At 42.7% G+C, this 22,073-nt stretch overlaps 1 protein-coding gene across 1 annotated transcript; it reads left to right on the forward strand.

The window, feature by feature from the left end:
- On the forward strand, nt 1-20,793 carry gprc6a (G protein-coupled receptor, class C, group 6, member A). The gene is made up of 6 exons (XM_054783005.1): nt 1-338; nt 4,801-5,080; nt 6,051-6,854; nt 10,958-11,173; nt 13,359-13,482; nt 14,272-20,793. The coding sequence occupies exons 1-6, from the start codon at nt 136-138 to the stop codon at nt 15,372-15,374; spliced, it is 2,730 nt and encodes a 909-aa protein (XP_054638980.1). The 5' UTR covers nt 1-135; the 3' UTR covers nt 15,375-20,793.
- The last annotated feature ends 1,280 nt before the right edge of the window (nt 20,794-22,073 follow it).

The raw sequence follows: 22,073 nt of genomic DNA on the forward strand, positions 1-22,073 counted from the left end.
AAGCGAGTGGCGTTATTGTTTCTTTGCCCAGCAAAGATGCTTCGAAATGTGTCACTGTGCCTGAGGTAAAGAGGTGCAGAGTAGCAAGAGAGAGACAGAAAGGAAGGCGGGACACCGACAACCCGAGCAGACGCTATGGCTTCTGTTTCGCTCATCGTTTATTTATACATCATCATTTTTTGTAGGATTTTCAAGAAATGCGATGCCTCAGAAAATGACACTAAAGCACACGGAGCTGCAGCCACGGGGGACGTCGTTATTGGAGGAATATTCCCCATTCATCGAGGCGTTGCCACGAACGAGCAGTCCTTTGCGCCCCACGTTCACACATGTGTTGGGTGAGTTCATTTCACCGCTTGTGGAATTCACCCGATTCCTCATTCTTATTACCGTTTGTATCATTTTTGGTCTCTGAACTCCTTAAGGAGACGTTCATAAAATGCTGAAACTGCTACTACTTCAGGAAAAAATGAACTGACAACCTAATTGAATGTATTCATATCTCACCAGGGGTGTCCAAACCGCAGCACAGCGGCCAGATGTGACCCGCGGCACATTCTTAAAATATAATTTTAACAAGAAAACAAAAAAACCCCAAAAAACAGCAAAATTGTAAAATCAGCAAGAATAAAGTCAAAATAAGAAGTGAAAACAGGTCTACTCTCAGGAGGAAAAAGTTGTTATTTTACAAGAAAGACGTGATTTTTTAATATTATGAGGAAAATAACTTCATTTCAGTCATTTTTTTAATTAAAGTCCAAATATGAAGAGAAAAAGTCCTTTTTCTAAAGAGAAAAAAAAATTCACAACAATAAACTCGTAATATTAAGCAGAAATATAATGTAATTTTAAATAATATTAAAGAAAATTAGTTTCAAGTCGTAATTTTGTGAGAAAAACAAAACAAAATAAAGTTATTATTCTTGGAAAATTAGGCTGGGGTAAAATGTATGATATGTTGGGATTAAAGTCATAATATAACCGGATGGCTTTATTGGCGGCGTGTGTTACCGCACTCCGGTCAACACGGCTCTCTGTTCCACGGTACGACAATAATAAATACGTTTACAAAGAATACGACTACACATATTGACATAGAACCTAGGTTCCCCAAGTGGGGTACGCCAATTGGCATTGGAGGTACGTGAATATAAATTAAAAACAGTTAGCGCCTAACACTCCCAATTACGAGCGCACCTGGACGCCTCATAGCACGCGCACGGTCATAAGCAGAAAGAAGGAAGGAGACGCGGCGTGACGGTGCTCATTGCTCTGTGTGAGTTATATGAATAAGTAAGTAAGTTTGATGATTATGTTGCGTGTTAAGAGTGTTTAATATTGAAGGTTTAACTTATGTTGGTGTCCCAATTCCCGCACCGTGAAAACAAGTCAACGTATGCGCGTGTCAGGGTGGGCGTGTGGAGATTCCCCTGAGAATGAGGCTTCATCGCTGCTTGTTTTTGTTGTTGTACTTTAGATACTGCTTTGTCATGTTTGTGCAATTTTCCCTTTCAATTTGGTATCAAATTAATATGCAGATTTAAATCAAAGCGATTGCAAGTGGACAAAAGTGAAGCTCAAGTTCAACATCCGGCTGAAATTAAAGACATGCTGGGCCAATACTTTGATGCTTTATTCACCTCCAATAGAAATTCACATCTTATCTATTTGTCAGTGCTCATGAACAACTTTTATCAACATTTGACCATGCAAGATACACATGTTTAAACCACAATGACTTACTGTAAAATGAATTAACCAGTTAATCATGTTTAATACTTAAGTTTAATGAAATGTAAAAAAGGTTTGTGTTTTTTAAGTGTGCAGCAGTCGGGGGTACATGGCGGAAGGGGTACGCCACAGTAAAAAGTTTGGGAACCACTGTTGCAGAGGGAAAAGAGCAAAGGGGAGCGGGCACACCCCTAACGGGGCTCCCCAGCCTCACTTGCTGCCTCCTGTCATTAAAAGAGAAGACAAGAAGTCAAAATGTGTAGAAAAAAAACAACAAAATAGGAAAAAATAACAAAGAATTAAGTGGTTATTAATAATTGGCTTTTTCACTTACAGTCAAGCAACAACTGAGACTCATTTGGTTTGGTTTTGATAACGTACACCTTCAGGGACTTTTACAAATAGCAAGTTCACATTGATTTGGGACAACATGTGACATGCAGGCTCAAATACATCCATACCGTACACGCACCGAACAACGTACACCAGTAAGAAGTGCTGAAGTTCCTAGAATGTTTGTTAACGATAGCCTTCACCAAACCGGTCAGTGTGTTTTTGTTTTCGTTCAAACTGCAGGAGAAAGCCAAAGTTGTAGGAAGTAGTTGCAATTTGCAATTGTAATTACTACAGGGAAATAAGTCATTCATTAATTAACAATATCCAACCAACAATACCTTATCATAATGATCAAGGGATTATTAGCAGGCCAAAATTTGCGGGGAAGTTGGAGGCGATTGGACAAAATTGGGAGGTTTTTACGGCAGGATCATTTTATTTTATATAACGGTAAAAAAAAAAAAAGTTGGGCTGTCAAATGATTAACCATTTTAATCAACTGAATCGCAGTTTTCAAATAAAGGAATCCTGATGAATCACCGTTTGCCGCTGTGTGTGAAATATGCCCATTTTTGCTGTATTTTAGGAACAAAAAAACAAATGACAGGGCACAGTGATACTTATTTGAATGGACTGACAGCTCCAAATGAACTGAAAATTTCAATAAAGCGAAAAGATAGCACACGAGTCTGAAATCGTATTCACCTAACGGGTTATTATGAGCCATGGAGGGTTGTGTTCAAAGGCACCACGTCATTTAAGGTGAATTCACGTGTTCTGAGTGTAGATATACTTTCTGGGATTCCCGAGCATACTTAAATGCATCAAATTGTACTTCCGCAGTAAGAGTTACGTTAGTGAGTGATACGAATGTCCACTCATTGTTTTTCTTTGTCTTCCTGTTTATTTACACCACACATACGGTACGCGCAAATTGTTGTGATTTTCGGAGTGTCTGTGAATGCATCTCACTGTAGTCTACTAACAACGAGGACGCCCTTTTTTACAGTTGTGCTCCAAACGATTCTACCTTTTTTGTCAATTCTATTGGATCCTGACAGCCGGTACGTTTTAGAAGATAAGTGTCATTTCCAAAGGGGGTAGAGTCATTTGCGGTGTACCCCAGGGATCAACACTGGGACTAAAACGGTTTATTTCAAATACTTTATAAGATACATCTCTAAAGTCACCAGAGACTTAAAGTTAGCCTACGCCTCGGTCGTACTTTACGCCAATATTTTCACTCGGATTACGTACATTTTCCGCATCCTGTCTTGTTATTAATAATCCTACTGTGTTTTTAATCACAAAACGTCCTGGTTAGCATCCTATTAGCTTGCTAATACATGGAAACAGGAAGTGGAAGTCGGCTTCGTGGCCAGCGGTTGACTCTGTAGTTGTTTGCTAACAAGCACAGTTACGCCACAAGTCTCAACAAAGTTGACACAAGACACGTTCTTATAGTTTTCCGCGCATAAAACAATTCTAAACGCATAAAAATGAACATTTAAAGCCTAATACGATTTTTTGGTGTTCTCCAAATTGCTGCTTTTTCCGTTTTTGTTTTGGTTCACAGAGAACGAAGTTGTGGTGGCCACGAGGGAGTAAGATCTCGACACACATGGAGGGCGTACAAAATATCTGAACATGCGCTGGCCGCACTAATTACGTATGTGGGGCGCACGTGTTGCGCACGACACACGAAAAAATTGACATTTTGCCCAAACCTGACACCAGAAAAACATACAAAAGACACACGCTGATCGTACGGACGACGCACAAAGACCTACGAAGTACGGAAGTTTGTCTTGCAACCTGAAAAAACCCTAAGTGCCTATAGTTTGTTTGACATGGCAAAGAACCTCGACGGCTCGAAAATCAGCACGTCACACGCCCTACGTGCGTTTCTTGCGTTTTTTGTATGTAAAGCGGTTGTAGGGGCCCGTACGACCGCTTGTGACCGAGGCTTAAGGTTACTTCTACCTTCATTGTGGGCAGCTAGCTATGTGTCCGTTGCAAACAAATCGCCTCTAAGACCCCGCAGGAGCCGGTTTGTGTCATTGGGAGCCGACTAGTTTTTCCCTCGTCTTCTTTTCTGTTACAGGCGAATGTCACTGGTCAAGATGTGTGGCAGCCTTGCTTTGTCCACACTGAGCAGGGGGAGGGGTTAAACACGCTCACGTTCGTGACAAATTTGCATTAAATCACTTGGGAGAGACGGCACTTTTTTACTGAGCCGAGCTAAAAGAATCGGCTCTCTAACAAGAGCTGAAATTTCCATCACTAGTGGCAGCGAGATCGACATAGACACCACCTTCCTGTTTTGCCATGAGTTACTACAGTATTTCTTGAATTCAATAGTGTATCTCTGCCACTTGCAACTTTTTTTTTTGGCTCCATTTTGGCTTATTCTGCAGGCGTGGCCAAAAGAAAAGCGGAGACTGGTGGTGAGAAACGCTATTGAATTGAAGAAATAACTCATAGCAAAACAGGAAGGTGGTGCTTGTGTTGCTAAATCGTGTCTTTGGCCACAATCACGTCTTCAGTGAAGGTAAAAGTAACCTTAAATGTTCATTTATCCCTTTCATTCATCGTTTATACGCGTTTAGACGCTAAGCAAAGTTCCACTGTATGTGTGAATTGTATTTTCAGAAGATATTACTGTACTTGGTTTATGTACTTTAGTGGGAAAAAGACTTGACCGTGATTGTTAATGAATAATTGTTCACACAGGCTGAAAACCGTAACGGTGGCGCTCACTCTGGCTATGATCAATGCAATCGAGAAGATGAATCGGTCTCCTTTGCTGATGGACGCCAACGTCACGCTGGGCTATCAGATCCAGGACTCCTGCACGGACGTCAGCACCGGTCTCAGGGCCACCGCTGACTTCATCCAGCAGGCGCAGTGCGACGCCACATGCGAGCAGCCGGTGGTCGCCATCATCGGCGCTGCTTTTTCCGAAATGTCTATCGCTGTTGCCAGGCAACTGACCCTCGACATGATCCCTCAAGTAAGTTTTGAGTTTTCACTCAGTACTTCTGAAAATACTGTCCCCTTCATTTTGTTTTGCATTTTTTGTGTTTTGCACAAATGTCTGACACATATTCATTCTTTGTCCCACTCCCGTTTCTTCTTTTTGAATTCTGGAGCTTTACTTTGAACCTCCTTAAGATCCGGAGTGTATATGTCAGCGCTAACATCCGTGACGATTGGACACCACACGATTGTTGGATATCGATAATTCACTTAATAACCTTTTATTCACATGGAGTCATTCGGCCCCATAACTATGGCCCAGCTTGTTGCTTTGCAAAAGGGAAGACTTTCAAAGCGCTTCCCGCGCTAATTAACGTGCCTGACGGCGGCGGGCATGAAAGATAACGCTTGTTATTGGATTTCCAGAGTTCCTGTACTTCAGTCAATATTATCTAGGCTTGTGAAGGAGAAACCGATGCGACCGGATATCCAATTTGACAAGCGGGACAAGAATCAGTTATGAATCCTTAGATGAATGGATTGTAGAGACATGCACCGGGTATCACAAGACTAGCAACCACTTGACGGTCCATCTCTTAAACAACGCGAGAGCCTGGGCTGCTGGCGAAAGCATTGTCACGCATGCGTCGTAGCTTACTGTGACTGAAGACGAGAACGGAGCTAAATAGCATTAGCAGCACGCTAGCTAGTCGCCGGGAATGATTTGATCAGCAAAACATACGTACATTATAGCCATCTAATTGATCTTATTGATTATGTATTGTGTTAAACTATTATAAGAACAACATCAAATTAAAATGACGCGCATTGCATCATGACGTTTTCCATGCGTCGAGATGTTGTCCGTGCGTTTTTTGGTTGTTTTTTTTTCACATCATGCATGTAAACTGATAATTCCGAATGTTTCAGATACCTGAATATTGGCCTTAACCCGAACACTGACTGCACGTAAACATATGCGCGTTCCCGGTTCTTTTCTGCAGATAAGTTACTCGTCGACAGCTGTGACTCTGAGCGACAAGCGGCGTTTCCCGAGCTTCATGAGGACGGTTCCTAACGACGAGCACCAGACGGCCGCCATGGTCAGGCTTCTCAACCTCAACGGCTGGAACTGGGTGGGAATAGTCGTCACGGATGGCGATTACGGCCGCTCGGCACTCGAGCGCTTTGCATCTCAAGCGTCTTTGAATGGGATCTGTATAGCGTTCAGATCCATCCTTCCCCATTCTGGTACAGAGGAGGCTGTAAACTCCGCTATCAAACGGACTGCGTTAACCATCTCCCGGAACCCAAAGGCACAGGTGATCATCTCCTTTGCAGCGTCAACTCACATGAGAGACCTTTACCAGGAGATGAAGAATACGATGCTGAAAACAGGACAAATCATGGGGGGGATGAAAAGAGTGTGGGTGGCTAGTGATAGCTGGTCCTCCTCAGGCAACGTGCAGGGGGACTTAACTTTGGAAGAAATCGGACACGTCGTGGGATTCAACTTCAAAACAGGAAACATGTTATCTTTCTACGAGTACCTGAGCCAGCTGGAGACGACCGGATATAACAACACACGCAATAACACCTTCTTGGAAGAATTCTTCAAGCTGGTCAATGAAAGTAGACTTTCTGGAGACACTGACCTGGTGTCTGAAGTCGTGAAGACCCTCAAAGAAAGCACAAACAAGGCCTTAACCTTGAGTGTCGAAATGGCTGTGAGTGCCATCGCTCAAGCTGTGGCCTCCATCTGCAGGAGCAGAGACTGCAAGACACCAGGCAGCCTGCAACCCTGGGAGGTAAGGAATGTCCGACAACCAATTTTGATTCATGATTACCTCATTAAGGACCTTGCTAAAAGTGTAGGACAGGGGTGCCCAAACTTTAATCGACAAGGGCCACAGTGTGAAAAATGAAAGGATACAACTTTGCCACTTTGATATTTTGGAAAGCAACGCATTACGGGAGTCACGAGACATTAGGCCAGTCACGATAATCGGTAAATCGATGAATCGGAACAATTAAAAAAAAACAACAAAGTCGATGATGTTGACGCCCTGGATAAATTGACATGTGCATACACATATGCCTGTTCCTTTTCCACGTCTCTCTGTGCCATGCAGGCTGGATGGCAAGAGGGTTCACTCGGCATGTGTCTGTGTGCATTGGTTCTATAGTGGAATGAGAGTGGGCCCTCCTGTCAGCCATTCAGCCTCTGTTTCAGTACGTGGAGGCGGGGCTACTAGGGAGTGGATACACAGACTTGCAATTAGCAAGTTAGCAAGCAAACACTAATATGAATGAAGGCACAAAAGCCATGGTTTCTAAGCCGAATGCCACAGCTCCAGTGTGGATGTGCAGCAGAGCCTTTGTCCCGACAGTCAACACTTACGGAGGTGTCTGATCGGCGCAGTAAACATAAAAGGAAACAGCGCAAAATGTTGAGTGCTCCCAGACAGCGTCGCTCGCTACATTGCAAAACAAATGCAACCTTTCAATACGGTTGAAGGGCCAACATTTGGGGAAATGTTAGAAATGTTTGACAGCCGGTAGGAATTGCCTGGGAGAACGTACGTGCACATGTCACAAACAGCAATTCCTCAACTGTATAACCCAGTGAAAGAAGACGTGTTGTAGGACATCAGCAACATTGCATTTTAATCCGGCACCACAGATATGTGGTCCAGCTCAAATATGACCCCCTACCTTAGTTTAACAATACACTACATAACTGTGTGTGTGTAGGTTTTATTAAAGTGTTTTCTTTTCTTAACAGAGACAGGGTCTATACAGGCGGCTAATGAGGCTCACACAAGTGCAGTATACTTGAGTACCATCTGGTTGTTCAAATATCAATTACACCTCTCATGACAATGAATGAAAAAAATGGTCTCAAAAAATGTTGATATCGATTATCAACGATAATTTGCAGCGCAATTATCGACCAGCAAAATTTGTTATCATAACAGGCCCACGAGACACCCAACTCATGAGACGACGCATGAGATTGGGTCCATGAGAACAAGATTCTTTATTCTTCTACATTCTTTATTCTTGGTTTTTTTTTTTAGTTTTCGTGTTAATTTCTATTTTTAGAATGTGCTGCGAGCCAATAAAAAAAAAACAGCTGTGAGCCGCAAATGACCCCCGGGCCGCACTTCGGACACCCCTGTGCTAATTTTCTTGTCATTTGACTTTATTCCCATCACATTATAACTTTTTGCACAACCTAATTTTCCAAAATTTCTCATAATATTCCGACTTAAAAAAATAACATCGTTTTCCTTTAATATTTCAACTTTCTGCTACTAAAATGACATTAATCTTGTAGTATGATTTTTTTTCTCTCGATATTTTGACTTTATTCTTCTGAAATGACTGATGCTGATTTTTCCATTTTTGCTGTTGTTTTTTTTTTTTTTTTTTTAGTTTTACTTTGTTAGATTCTATTGTTAGAATGTGCCGTGGGCCAATTAAAAAAAAAAAAAAAACAGCCACGGGCTGCAAATAGTATGACACACGCCCACACGCAGAGTGGGAATGAAAACAAGAGAAGCCAAAAATGTGGGAGGACAACAACTGGCAGGAACAACAATGAGGAAACGCTTGATTCCAGGCAGTGATGACTTCAAAGAAACACAAAGGAATCAGAAATCCAAATAGAAAGTAAACGCTAAAGCAGCCTGACAAACGTCAAGAGGTTAGATGAAGTTGATGAAGAAAGGATGACAAGAATGAGGGCCGTACGCTAGGGTGACCAAACGTCCTGTTGTCCCAGGACATGTCCTGCTTTCATGTCCTGGGATGAAAACGTCCCAGTTTTCATTGGTTTTCGTTAATCTGAGCGGGATTAGGGCGCTCTGCTGCATGCGGCGTAACCCACAAGAGGCTGCTTTTTGAATGAATGCTGGCAAAAATCTGCAAAAATCCAAAGAAAGAGCAAATTCCCAAGCTCTTGCGACTTGAGAGGGCACAAATTTGTGTCGGAAATACTGGTTCCGTTCCAAAAGTTAACAAGCGTTTGTCAGGTTTTTCAAAAATATATGAATGAATAAATCATGCTGCTTCGTGTTTGAATACGGACTTTTATTAGTCAGATTTAATCAAATTTGCCATATTTTTTTGCCTAAACAAAGCATTTTTCAAGCATAAAAATGGCTAAATGAAGTAAAATACAAATATAAGGCATTCAGAAGAAGCATTCAAAGACGCTGTGATGATATGTAGTATTGTACGCTGATCCCTAGGTGTCAGTAATGTCACTGTAATGTCGGGCGAGACACACAAGCACCAGACTTGATCGGCGGAACAACAGGCTTTCATTGCAGCTTCGAATGACCTCACAACAGGCACAGTAATCCCTAATAAAAATATGGGCTACCGTTGCGGCTGTTACCCACACAAAGCTGAAACTCAACTCTAAGCCCCCGACGTCACTTCCTGTCCACCACCATTCACTCAGGTCCCTATTATGTCTACTATGTTGGGTAATAGAAGCATAAAGGTGACCCGAGTGGTGTTATTTCATGTCTAGAGGGCTCTAATAATGTTAAAAAAGCGTATTTAGAGGGTTGTAAACAGGTTTTCTATGCCTTATATGTCCTATTTTCTCTGATTATGTCTACTATACTGGGTAATAGGAGTGTAAAGGTGACTATAGGGGTTTTATTCCATGTCTAGAGGGCTCTAATAATGTTAAAAAGCATATTTAGAAGGTCATACACAGATTTTCTATGCTCTAACTATGAAAAAATTCCATTTATAAAGAAGGAATCCGACTTTGCACTTATCACAGCAAAATTATGATGAAAATGACAAAAGTGCCAGTCCACGGTGTGCTCCGCCACTCGCCCGAAGATGGCTGGGATCAGCTCCAGCATACCCGCGCCCCCCGTGCCGACAAGCAGTGTAGAAAATGGATGGATGGATGACAAAACGCCATTGTGTCATGAGAAGACAAGTTTCAATATGCTGTGAAAAAGTCGTCAGAGTCCGACTTTTTTCTCTTAATATTTTGACTTCATTCTCGTAAAATTACAGCAGTTTTATCCCCCCAACTATTTAAACTTTTTTTGTAGCCCAATTTTACAAAAATTCCAACTTTATTCGTTCTGTTTGTTACTTGTAATATTATGACTTATGACTAACTTTTTCCTTAATATTTCAAGTTTATTCTACTAAAATGATGTGATTTTTTTACACATATTACATTATTCTTGTAAAATTACAACTTTTTTCTCTTAATATTTTGACTTCCTTATTATAAAATGACAGCTGTTTTTTGTTTTTTTTCCCAAGCTGTTTTTTGTTTTTTTTACAACTATTTTAATTTCCTTCTTATAAATTTTCATCTTGTAATTATGACTTTATTCCCCTCATATTTTCATGTTATTCTCATGACATTCTAAGTATTCCCACAACCCGGTTTTCCAAAAATTACAAACTTTATTCGTTGTTTGTTTCTCATAATATGACTTTTTTCAAAAAGTGTTTTTTTCTTTAATAATTTAACTTTATGCTACAAAAATGCTTTTTTTCTCATAATATTTCATTATTATCGTAAAATTAGGACTTTTTTCTTGTAATATTCTGACTTTATCCTCGTGAAATTACGAGTGATATTTCCATTTTGTCTGTTGTTGTTATTTTTTTTGGTTTTCTTGTTAAATAATATTTTTTGAACGTGCCGTGGGCCGCACTTTGGACACCCCTGGTTTACGCTGACGTGCCAGAACATTGCTTGTGGAACTTAACATGAACATAACGTCTGCTGAAGCGTAACTTGACAAGATCCTCGACAGTCATCATCTTAACGCAGATTCACACTTTATTCTTGTCATATTACAAATGTTCCAACTGTATTCACTGTCATCATTATTCCAAATGATTTCTTTGTCCGCAGGTACTGGAAGCGCTTTGGATGCATGAATTTGAGCATCAAGGCAAGACGTATGCGTTTGACAACCAAGGAGACATCAACCAAGGTTACGACGTCACCATGTGGACGTCACTCGAAGGGAAAATTCAGATTAAGGACGTGGTGGCGGAGTACCTCACGCATGACAACAGCTTCATTGTGATGGACAGCGACACCGCCAAGCGTTTTCAGGATTTGCAGGTGGGCCCTCGTTTTGTTACGGCCATATTACTTTTAATAAACACAAAGGAGTACAGTCGTCCCTCCTTTATCGCAGCTGATTGGCTCCAGACCCAACCGCAATCAATGAATTTCCGTGATATAGGATTCATTGTTAATAAATGGACTATTTTCATAGTTAGAGCGCAGAAAAGATGCTTATGACTTGATAAATACAAGGTTTTAACATTATTAGAGCCAACCATTTTGCCTCGAATTTATTTCTTCTAAACTTAAGAAAGGGATTCAAACGGAGTGGAGAAGAAAGACAAAGTAAGAAGCCAAAAACGTACCACTTCCACAACCTTTTCTTCACTCAATCTCAGGCGGCAGCCAGCCTGCAGGCGGTGTGACGGTGTGTCATGTCTCATCAAGCTAACATTACTGCCGCCTAGTGACCACAATACCGTACTGCATATCACTCGCATTTCAAGACGTTTTGACGAATAATAGACCAGGAAACAGCCATCATTCATTAATTACCGGTAATTATTTCTGAAAAAACGCAATATAGCGAGAGAGCGATAATCTAAACGCGATACTGCGAGGGACGATTGCATGTGTATGTCGACAAATGATTGCTAATATTCATTGAAAAGAGCTGAAGTCCTGTGCAAAAGGCCACCGCTTGCTTTGTTGTTTTCATGAGCTATTTCACTGTCTGACATAGTAAATGGTGTGTCATTACATCAAAGGCATAAAGCCTGAATTCAACAGTTACCATAAAAACTACAGTACAAAGAGCTGAAGCAAACATTCTTGCAGCCTATGGTGAGCTACTCAAAATGACCCCTGTGATAGCATCACCATCATAAGACTTTATGTTCATGAAACAAATGGTTTGGAGGACATCATTAGTATCATGATAACAGCACAGTGAAGCTGTTCAGTGACACTTGAAAAAGTTAATACGTATCCCATGTCCGTGATAGCCACTTCCCCGTGGGACAAAAACAGGCTACAAATTAACCGCATTGCTTGTTTGTTTTAAAAACAAAATGTCACTGTGGTAAAAAGTCACATCTGGACTCCAAAGACCAGAAGCTAGGTGGATAACTAACTAGCTAGCTAGGCAATGCATGTAAACAAAGATGCAAGGAAAGTCGAACAGCAATAGGTTTGATAAGGGAGCGATCAAACACGCTGGCGTGGATTGGCGTCGCCGGTGACAAGCTGTCAAACGAAGCTATTGAGGTGTTACAGACGAGTTTGGATTCTCACGGCAATAAGAGACCAAACGATATTGATGCCGATCACGTGTTTTTTATGGAAATCGGACGATACTAATCGGTGGCTAATCAAGCGGAGCATCCCTACTAGGCCTGTCACGATAATCATTAAATCAATTCGTAACACGATAAATAAAACCAAACCTGATCATTTTGCCGGCCTCGATATATTGACGTGTACGTGCGTGTTTGTTCTCTCTCTCTCGACAAAACAGTGGGCTGGGTGACATGAGGGTTCACTCTGTGCGTCCGTCTCAACACCTGGTTCTACAGCGGAACGAGTGAGCGAGTGAACCCTCCTGTCAGTCTCTTTGTCCCAGTGGGCGGGGCTGCTAGAGAGTTCTGCAGCCTGCAAACGAGTAAACACAAATATGAATGAAGGCACGAAAGCGATGGTTTCCAAGGCAATGCCCAATAGTTGGGTTTTAAACAGAATTAACAAGGTGAGCCCATGAACACCAACGAGCCGATGTGTCGCATTTCTTGGAAAGCAGGGGAATACGAGCAACTTGCAGGCACCACCATGTTGTCCAGTTTTCCCAAGTGGGAAAAAGAACTGCCGCTCGAGGTGCAGCGGAGCCTTCGTCCCGACAGTCAACGCTTACTGAGGGATTTGGTCGGCAAAGTAAATATGAACAAAACAGCACAAAATGGCGCGCGCACACAGACGGTGTCGTTAGGTACATGTTAAGGCTTCCTGTTAAGGAAGAATCCCCAATCTTCATTATTTACTGAAGCGTAATTTTGCTTGCAGAGACTCGATACTCCATTTTATTTATTGTTTTTATTGTTGCGTGTGACCTTTATTTTAACGTCAAGATGGAAGGCCCGAGGACACGTCATTAGCGTTGCCAAAACAACAAATCGAACGGTGGCCTCAGACTGTCTGCAGCGTACTTGAAGTAAAAATGCACCAACACGGTTTCTCCTTTCCACAGCAAATTGTCTCAAGATGTTCCAATAGCTGCATGCCTGGGGAGTTCAAGAAAACAGCCGAGGGTGAACACACTTGTTGTTATGAATGCATCAACTGTACTGAGAATTACTTCTCCAATGACACAGGTAAGGAACTCACCTGCGCACACACACACGCAACTAATGTCAACTAATGGTAACAAGGTGCAGATTGAGAAATGTGTTTTATCGTTTGAGTCATCATGACCTGAATGGAACAGTGCGTCCTCCAACCCCCCTGCATCACATCTTACAGTAACGTCGCTAGCAGCCTGTTAAGCAAACACAAATACAGTGGACACTTGGTTAGCGTCATTCATTCCCTCCAGAAGGCCCGACTCTAACCGAAACGGATGTTATCTGAATACATTTTTCCCACAGGAAACCAAAGTCCAATTCATCCGTTTCAGAAAAAAAATGTTAACACAACACACGTTTTCATAGCTTTACAATTCTAGATTTACACGCAGAAAACAATTCTAAACGCAATTCATGGAGCGGCGTACAGTGTAACCTCGAATAGTGTCCGCCCCGGTTGGCGTGTTTTTCAGTTAACGACGGAAATGTACGCCCCAATTTAGCCTTGGTTTAAGGCAAGACCTAGGACACGCTGGAGGGATTATATCTCACAGCTGGCCTGGAAGATGAAGAGGGAGCCGGGGACCGGGAAGTCTGGACTTCCTTACTGAGACTGTTGTCCCCGCAACCTGGTCTCGGATAAGCAGAAGAAAATGGATGGATGGATGGTGGCACTTTCGGTTCTAAAGTTGTCGGTGTGAAGTTCTACTCCATACCACAAAACAGCGATCATTTACAAATGATTTTTTTGAACAACTGCGATATAGCGAGGGATGACTTCCTCTGTCTGAAACTCTATTTGCTCCTTTCTTCTTCCAGATATGGACCAGTGTCTGAGCTGTGACGTCAGCAAAGAGTGGTCTCCCAAGGGAAGTTCCACCTGCTTGCCCAAAAGGCTGATCTACTTTTCGTGGCACGACCGCTTCGCTGTGGTCCTCCTGACCTTCTCCTCTCTGGGCATCCTGCTGGTTGTGATGGTGTCGGCTCTGTTTCTGCATCAGCGAGACACCCCTGTGGTGAAGGCCGCCGGAGGCCCCTTGAGCCAGGTCATCCTCTTTTCTCTGGTCGTCAGTTTCATCAGCGCCGTGTTGTTTGTCGGCAAGGCCAACCACCTCCAGTGTAAAATGCGACAAGTGCTCTTTGGCATCAGCTTCACTCTATGTGTGTCTTGCATCCTGGTCAAATCCCTGAAGATCCTTCTGGCATTTCAGTTGAACATAAACGTGCAGGGTGCTCTGCGGAAAGTCTACCAGTCCGCCTTAATTGTCATCGTGTGCGTGGGCGTACAGGCTGCTATTTGCATCTGCTGGCTGGTCCTCAAAAGCCCTTACAGTCACATTATTTTGCAACCCCAAACTATTTTGCAAGATTGTTATGAGGGGTCGTATTTGATTTTTGGGGTGATGCTGGGGTATATAGCCCTGTTGGCTTTTGTTTGTTTCATCTGTGCATTCATCGGCCGTAAATTACCACAGCGGTACAACGAGGCCAAATTCATCACCTTCAGCATGCTGCTGTACCTCATCTCATGGCTGCTCTTTATCCCCGTTTACATCACTACATCTGGAGTGTATCTTCCAGCTGTGGAGATGGTGGTCATTCTCATGTCCAACTACGGAATCTTAGGCTGTCATTTCTTCCCAAAGTGCTACATCATGCTTTTTAGGAAAGACCAAAACACCTGTAGTGCTTTCAGGGAAAAGCTCTACCAGTATAACGTCAAAAGTACAGATTCTGTTTATGTGTCTGGAAGCTCCACGTCAGAGAAATCATTCGGCAGTCAGACTGTCAGCTCTTGCTCGTCCTTGTCCTTGCCCAAAGATGATATCAAACCTGCTGTGGAGAAAAGAGATATTTGCAAAGTTTCCTACAAAGGTCCAATCAATAAATTTGGCTTCCACAGAAGAAGCATCAGCTTCTAGACTGTCGAGAACTAAAAACTCTTCATGCGGTCATCTTGGGCATTAAATCACAACATTTGGAAACCAGTCCCGGCAGTTTTGGAACACTTTGGAACAGTTTGCCTGTTCACGCAAAGGTGTGCATGCGTGGTGAGGGTGGGCACATTTCTGAAAAGTAACAATTTAAGAGGAAGAAGAAGAACAATTTATTTCAGAGTAGGTCTGTACGTGTAAAAGTGGTCATCCCTGCACATGACGGGCTCGAACCGGCGACCACATAAGTCCACTGATTGATAGTAATATCTGGCAGCGTTAGCCAGTGAGCTAAAAGGAAACAGGCTGTCAGTTCACTGTGCTGCATGTTTAACCAACGTACTCTCGCAACCCCGCTAGTGTTGTGGAGTATTGAGAAGCACAAACGAGACAAAAAGAACCAAATCAAGACATGCAGCACAAAGAGTTAAATTCTAAACGATTACAATGACGTGGATTAACAGAACTTTCTCCTCGTGTAGATATCCTTCCTGTTACCGGAAGCAGAGCTTCTTGGCAGGAATAAGGGACACGCGTCACACAAAGGGAAACAAACATATTTTGCAAGGCCGCTGTCTTCTTTAGTGCAATTTCCCAGAAATATTCATTCTTCAATATAGGTCACCCCTTTTTGGGGGGGTCCCAAAACCCCCAAAACAATACAAAAATTTCCCCTGTTTATACCTTTCTGTCCCAGTGTCAGTTTAACTTGGCCGCTTCTTGGCATCTATTACACATGCCCTTCCATTCAAATGTTAAAAAGTTTATAAGGTGTTGTTTTAAGCTGACGTTTTGCGGCTCCAGACTATTCTTCTTTAGTGGCCGAGGGGGCAAAACGGCTCTTTTGATAGTAAAGGTTGCCGACCCCTGCACTAGTGTAATACTGCATCAGATATGTTTTCATTAGCCAGGCCCAGCAGGTTGACATAAGACAAGCATAAGAGATTGGTCTTGGCTTTCTCAAAGTGAGTCATGATTAAGAAGCGTCAATCAAAATGTTGACTTTGAAAGGCATTTCGGAATGTGGACGAGCGAACCACGTTCTGTTCTCGTCATGCAGAGATATAATTATCACTGGATCTTATTCACAAACAAGAAGAGCCCTTCTGGTCAGTGTGACAAGTGAAAGCCACATCATCCACATTGTATTGGGTGTGACCTGTTTACTGCAGCTGCTTAAACCTTTTAATGAACTTTAATTAAACGTGTCAGTGATGGCAACAATGCCAAATCTACAGTGAATCACTCCCTCCCTTTGTGTCCCGCGCAAAGCAGCCACAAATTCATAACCCTTTTGACTTGCTGTTAGTTGTGTGAAAGATCATTCACACAACTCACCAAACGAACCGAACCAACTAACCAAACTAACTAGGGGCGCCACGAGACGTGACAAGGTTTCTCATTCAGAAAAAAAACAGTCTCGCGATAATAAATAAGGTTAAACCTGTCTTAGCGGCCACCTGTATAGAACGGCCACCTGCCTATAGCGGCTCGATAATTTGGATATTGTCACGTCCGGGCAACCGGGCGGTGGGCGCGTCCGCCCGCGTGTCTGTTTTGCTGGTCTCTCGCCTCCAAACAGGCAGGAAGACACAGTTGAAAAGCCAGCATTTCCAGAAATGCTGCAAATGTTTGATAGACAGTACACATTTCCTGTGCGAAAACGTCCCAACTCATGTCAAAAGACCTATGGGTGTTTTTGTTTTTTTTTAAAAGCCAATTTTTCCATAATGCCACATTGTATGCAGCAAAATCCCTATTGAAAATTAATTTTCAAAAATAATTTTTACACATTTGTCTCACATTTCTGAACCATGTCAAACTATTCTAACATGAAAACATTGGGACTAATAATTGCCCGTATCCTTTGATCGTAAGAATCGGTACTACGTCCACATCTGTCAATCGATTCAAACCATTCCAACACAAAAAGTTATACATTTTTCAAGATTTTTCCCCGGGATTCCATATTTTCAATCAAATGGAATTTTTCTACATTCCTCAACCCAATCAAAGCATTCCAGCATCAAAAAATTTAGGCGGACAATTTTGTACTTTCCGAAATTCTCCAGCTCTTCAGCGTTCACATTTAATTTCTACAGAAATTGCTTTCTGTAGTTACTATTTTCCACTACAGTCGTCCCTCGTTTATGGCGGTTAATTGGTTAAAGTATTATTCAGTATTAATTAATGGAATATTTTCGTAGTGAGAGCATAGAAAACCTGTTTATGACCTTCTAAATATGCTTTTTTACCATTATTAGAGCCCTCTAGACATGGAATAACATCCCTACAGTCACCTTTACACTCCTATTACCCAATATAGTAGACATAAGAATAGAAAATAGGCCATTTTAGACATTAATAAGATACTCGCATTGACAGCATACTTCCTGGTGGCTATTGTCTCATCAATGCGACATCACTAACACTTAGACACTTAGAGACCAGTGTAGAATACTACTCTGGAGAACACGTGCATTGAACATCGACACAGGAGCTGCTGACACAGGAGCTGCTGTCGGCCACACTCTCAGCAGACAGTCAACTCTTGCTAGATGACGTCCCACATGTCACTGACCAGGCCCTGCTCCTCAAACAAGCCGTATTGCACTTCATATCACATCTTTTAAATGCCTTTCATTTGTATTTTCGTTCATTTAGCCATTTTTATGCTTGAAAATGCTTAATTATATGTACAATTTGCTTATATATTCTTTTTTTTTTTTACTAATAACAGACCACATTGAACCACGAAACAGCAATCATTTATTCATTAATTCATTTTTGAGAAACCGCCATGTGTTGAGGGACGACTGTTTTCCCAGAAGAAGAACCACATCAAATTTTGGTGAGAAACTGGATACAGGCGTAGATGCAACTTTTGTTTTCACTTTTGCAAAAACCGCAAGGACATTTTTGGAGATTTTTCTTCCTTATGAATGATGCAACATACCGAACGCAGGTGGTGGTGGTTTATGAACGTGTTCAGTGACGACACAAAACTCTGGCACAAAACCAGCATTCCTGGTGTCACAAAACAATGGAACCCATATAAAGCCACACCCATCTGTGCTTGAAATAAAACGATGGAGGATATAAACGCACAGATGGCATTTGTGATGCATTTTCTAAAATGCTAATAATATTAATGACCGAGATGTTACGCCTGGGGTGTCCAAAGTGTGGCCTTTATGGCCCACGTCTGTTCTTTTTTTATTGGCCCGCGGCACATTCTAAAAATAGAATTTAACCAACAACAGCAAAAATGGGAAAAAACAGCACTAACCTTACAAGAATAAAGTCAAAATATTAACTCATTCAATCCCAGCCATTTTTCAAAAGACAACCCCTTCAGTAGCGGCCATTTTAGACCATTTTGACTACTGATCTTTCCAGGCACACAGAATATTGTGTTGTATGGTTATATAAACATGGAACCTACCAAAAGAAACATTAGGCTCTCATCTTTCATCAGGAAAAAATAGTTTGTTTCTACCTTCTTCCATTCTCCAGTAATCAGCAGTAGAACAAAGGTAAGTTTCAGGAAAATATCAGTTGCCGACTAAAAAGGGGAGGAAAAACAGCTTTTTGTGAAACGATACATTTCAAGCATAACTTTCACTTTGACACAATTTTTGCTTTTGTGACAGCTCAAACATCTAAACACAACAAAAACAGCACAAAAAAAGCTTGTTTTACATCAAAATAACAATCTATTTACCACCATGAACTATTTACAATGATCACTTTTGGAGCTCAACTGCGTTAAACAGTGCGTAACCTTCTGCACGCTACACTTCTCGACGCTCTCCTTCCTGTCGTGTGTGAAACACACACAGAAGAAACAAACACACACTTATCAAGTGCACTTCTGCCACCTTGTGGCCGTTTTTATGGCTTCAAATTGCTCTGAAGTGCAATGCATTAGTGGGGAGTTGCGTCATCACCTCTTATAAACACGTCGTTGGCATCGGGTGTTCGTGTTTATAAAAACGTTTAAATACGTCTGGTATTGAATGAGTTAAGAGAAAAAAGTTGTACTCTTTGTAGACAGAACCAGAGTTGGCCGCCCAAGTCCAGGTCGCCCAGGCGCCCGCCCTCGACCGCCACCCAAAACACATAGCACCGGTCCCTTATGCTTGCCCCCGCAGGTGGTGGGTCTACGAGGAGTGAGAGCCCGTGTGGCTTCTTCGGGCTGCCACCAGGCGCTCGCCTGCAAGCCCCTCCCCCGGGCCTGGCTCCAGGGTGAGGCCCCAGTATCCCACCATGATAAGGTGGTGGTTCATGGAGGAGACCTACAGTATGTACTTCAAAAACCAAAAATGATGTCTACGCCGGTCAAGTGATTGTGACACAGAACAGTGTTGCGTGTCATACATCTCCTCTCCGAAATACGTAACCCCAACCCCTAACCTAACCCTAACCCTAAATCCCTAACCTAACCCTAACCCCAACCCCTAACACTAATCCTAAACCTAACCCCTATCCCTATCCACTTCTACACAAGCATGAAATCACATTCTAACCCCAACCGTCTAACCCCCCCAACCCCAACCCTAACCACGGCAATCATGAAGCCACACGTGATGACGTTCATTGTCATCACAAACAATGAATTCTTCCATTGTTAGAGTGAGAGCGCCTCAGGCTTTGCCATCAAGTTTCACGTGCCCTAAAAATCCCAGACTCTCTGGACTCGCCCGTCTGGTTGTGCAAGCGACGCGAAGCAGACGGAAGGAGGCTGCGAGCCAAGAGAAGCAACTTTTCCTCGTGTACATTCCAGCAAAAAAGTCCCTGACATCCCTTTCACTTTCTCTCGTGGACGCAAGGAAATGCAAAGAGTCTGATACCAAGTAAACAGAAGGCCAGTATTGCTGATACTGATAGTGATACTTCCAACACGGCTCGGCACTCTTCTTCTGCAAACCCACACCCCAACAGCCCAACCCCTCAATCGCAGCTCAGCACCACACACGACACCCCCGCCGCTACATCTCCCCAAACAGTAGAAACTGAAATAAAATGTGCACAAATGGAGGAAACAAGATGTACAACTTGAATATGCTTCAGTGCTTCCAGCAAGGTATCGCTCTTTTGCAGAGCGATGCATTTTTATTGATTGCTCATCTTTTGCGGTTTGCTGCTTTAGATGCTAATTGTGCAATATTCCAAAGGTGTTACAGGTACAAACTGTATACGTGCAATATTCGACGTCTTACGACTACGCAGCTATTTGTATTTACTAAAGTAGCGGTCTTGTTTTTTACCTTTAGGCTTGGCTACACGTTGTTATTTATGATAGCTTTATTTTCATATTGCACTCTTGGTGCTGTAGCGAGTGGATTTCTGACACTGAAATGTATTGTATGTTCGCTGTGTATGCAAAAGAATAAAAGAAACTCGTAATCGTCACACTCTGTTGCGTTTTTTTGGGACGCACCGTCTCAAATGCCACCTGCCGCTGAGAGAAGCGACCAAAGAAGATTGCAGCAAGGCGGCAGATGCATGCATCCCGCCGTGTGGAAGAAATAACACCGTACCTGCTCACCAACAAAACAATGTAAAATGGCGCTGAGGCCAAGGCATAACCTCAAGGTGTCGTCTTCATCATATCCAACCAGCAAAGTAACCAACTAAGATGGAGATCTGACCTTGTGGAGCCAAGGTAGGAACATTTACTGCTTTGTTGCAAGTTTGTCGCCTTGCCCCGCCCACATCCTCTGGCGTAGGCTAAATCGGTTGGTAATATATCATCGGCCAGCTGTCTGGTATCTCTGGTTCTCATTTGGGCTCATTTGGTCAAAGTACCACCCCTGGTTTTTACCCTAAATGGCCGCTACAGATAAAAATGACTGACTTCCTGTCTTTTTTGTGCGTCCTTTCACGATAGACTCCTCCCAGCAAATTTTTGCGAAGATCTGTGAAGCTGGTGGCTGGGGCTAATTAAAGGGAGGGCGCTGCTGAGTTATTTTGGGGGGTTCGCATTCGAAACATCCCAAAATGTGAACTTTTTCGCCCCCGGCCTGAAATACCCTGAAATATCGGTGAGTTTTTGTGGATGTTAAGGCCCTCAAAAAGCAAGGAAAGTCGTGGAATAATAATAATTAAAGCTGCAAGCAGCGTCGGATGGGCCCTCGCACGTCCACGCAACTCAGGGATCACGTGAGTTCCTGTCGCTACTGGGTGGCGCTGAGACAAATTCAGGAAGTGACCTACGCATAACTGCAAGGTATCATCTTCATCACATGGAACGAACGAACCAATCATGATGAAGATCTGCCCTTGTGGAGCCAAGGTAGGAACATTTACTGTTGCAAATCATCAGATTGGCCATAAAAGTTTGCCGCCATGCCCCGCCCACATCCTCTGGCATAGGCTAAATTGGTTAGCAATGTGTCATCGCCCAACTGTCTAGTATCGCTGATTTTCATTTGGGCTCATTTGGTCAAAGCGCCTAGGACTGTTTTGTTGAAACGCAACCCCAGTTTTTTTTTGCCCAAAATTGCCGCTGGAAACCAAAATGGCCGACTACCTGTTTGTTTTAGAACATGGGTTCTTGAGACGTGTTCGTGCGTTCTGTCACGTTCCGTGATGGTGGCATGGGCTGAGTTTTTTCAACGTTTAAAGCGGGTGCTGCTGAGGGAGCTGCTGGTTGTTTACGTTGGGGAGGACTGAAAGATCCGT

The sequence above is a fragment of the Dunckerocampus dactyliophorus genome, chromosome 7, assembly GCF_027744805.1.
Source record: "Dunckerocampus dactyliophorus isolate RoL2022-P2 chromosome 7, RoL_Ddac_1.1, whole genome shotgun sequence".
NCBI classification, from domain to species: Eukaryota; Metazoa; Chordata; class Actinopteri; order Syngnathiformes; family Syngnathidae; genus Dunckerocampus; species Dunckerocampus dactyliophorus.

Bases quoted from the DNA above. Each gene is read 5' to 3' on its own strand.
- gprc6a (XM_054783005.1), top strand. From the start codon at position 136: ATGGCTTCTGTTTCGCTCATCGTTTATTTATACATCATCATTTTTTGT. The intron at 339-4,800 runs GTGAGTTCATTT...TTGTTCACACAG, and splicing joins CACGTTCACACATGTGTTGG to GCTGAAAACCGTAACGGTGG. The intron at 5,081-6,050 runs GTAAGTTTTGAG...TCTTTTCTGCAG, and splicing joins CCCTCGACATGATCCCTCAA to ATAAGTTACTCGTCGACAGC.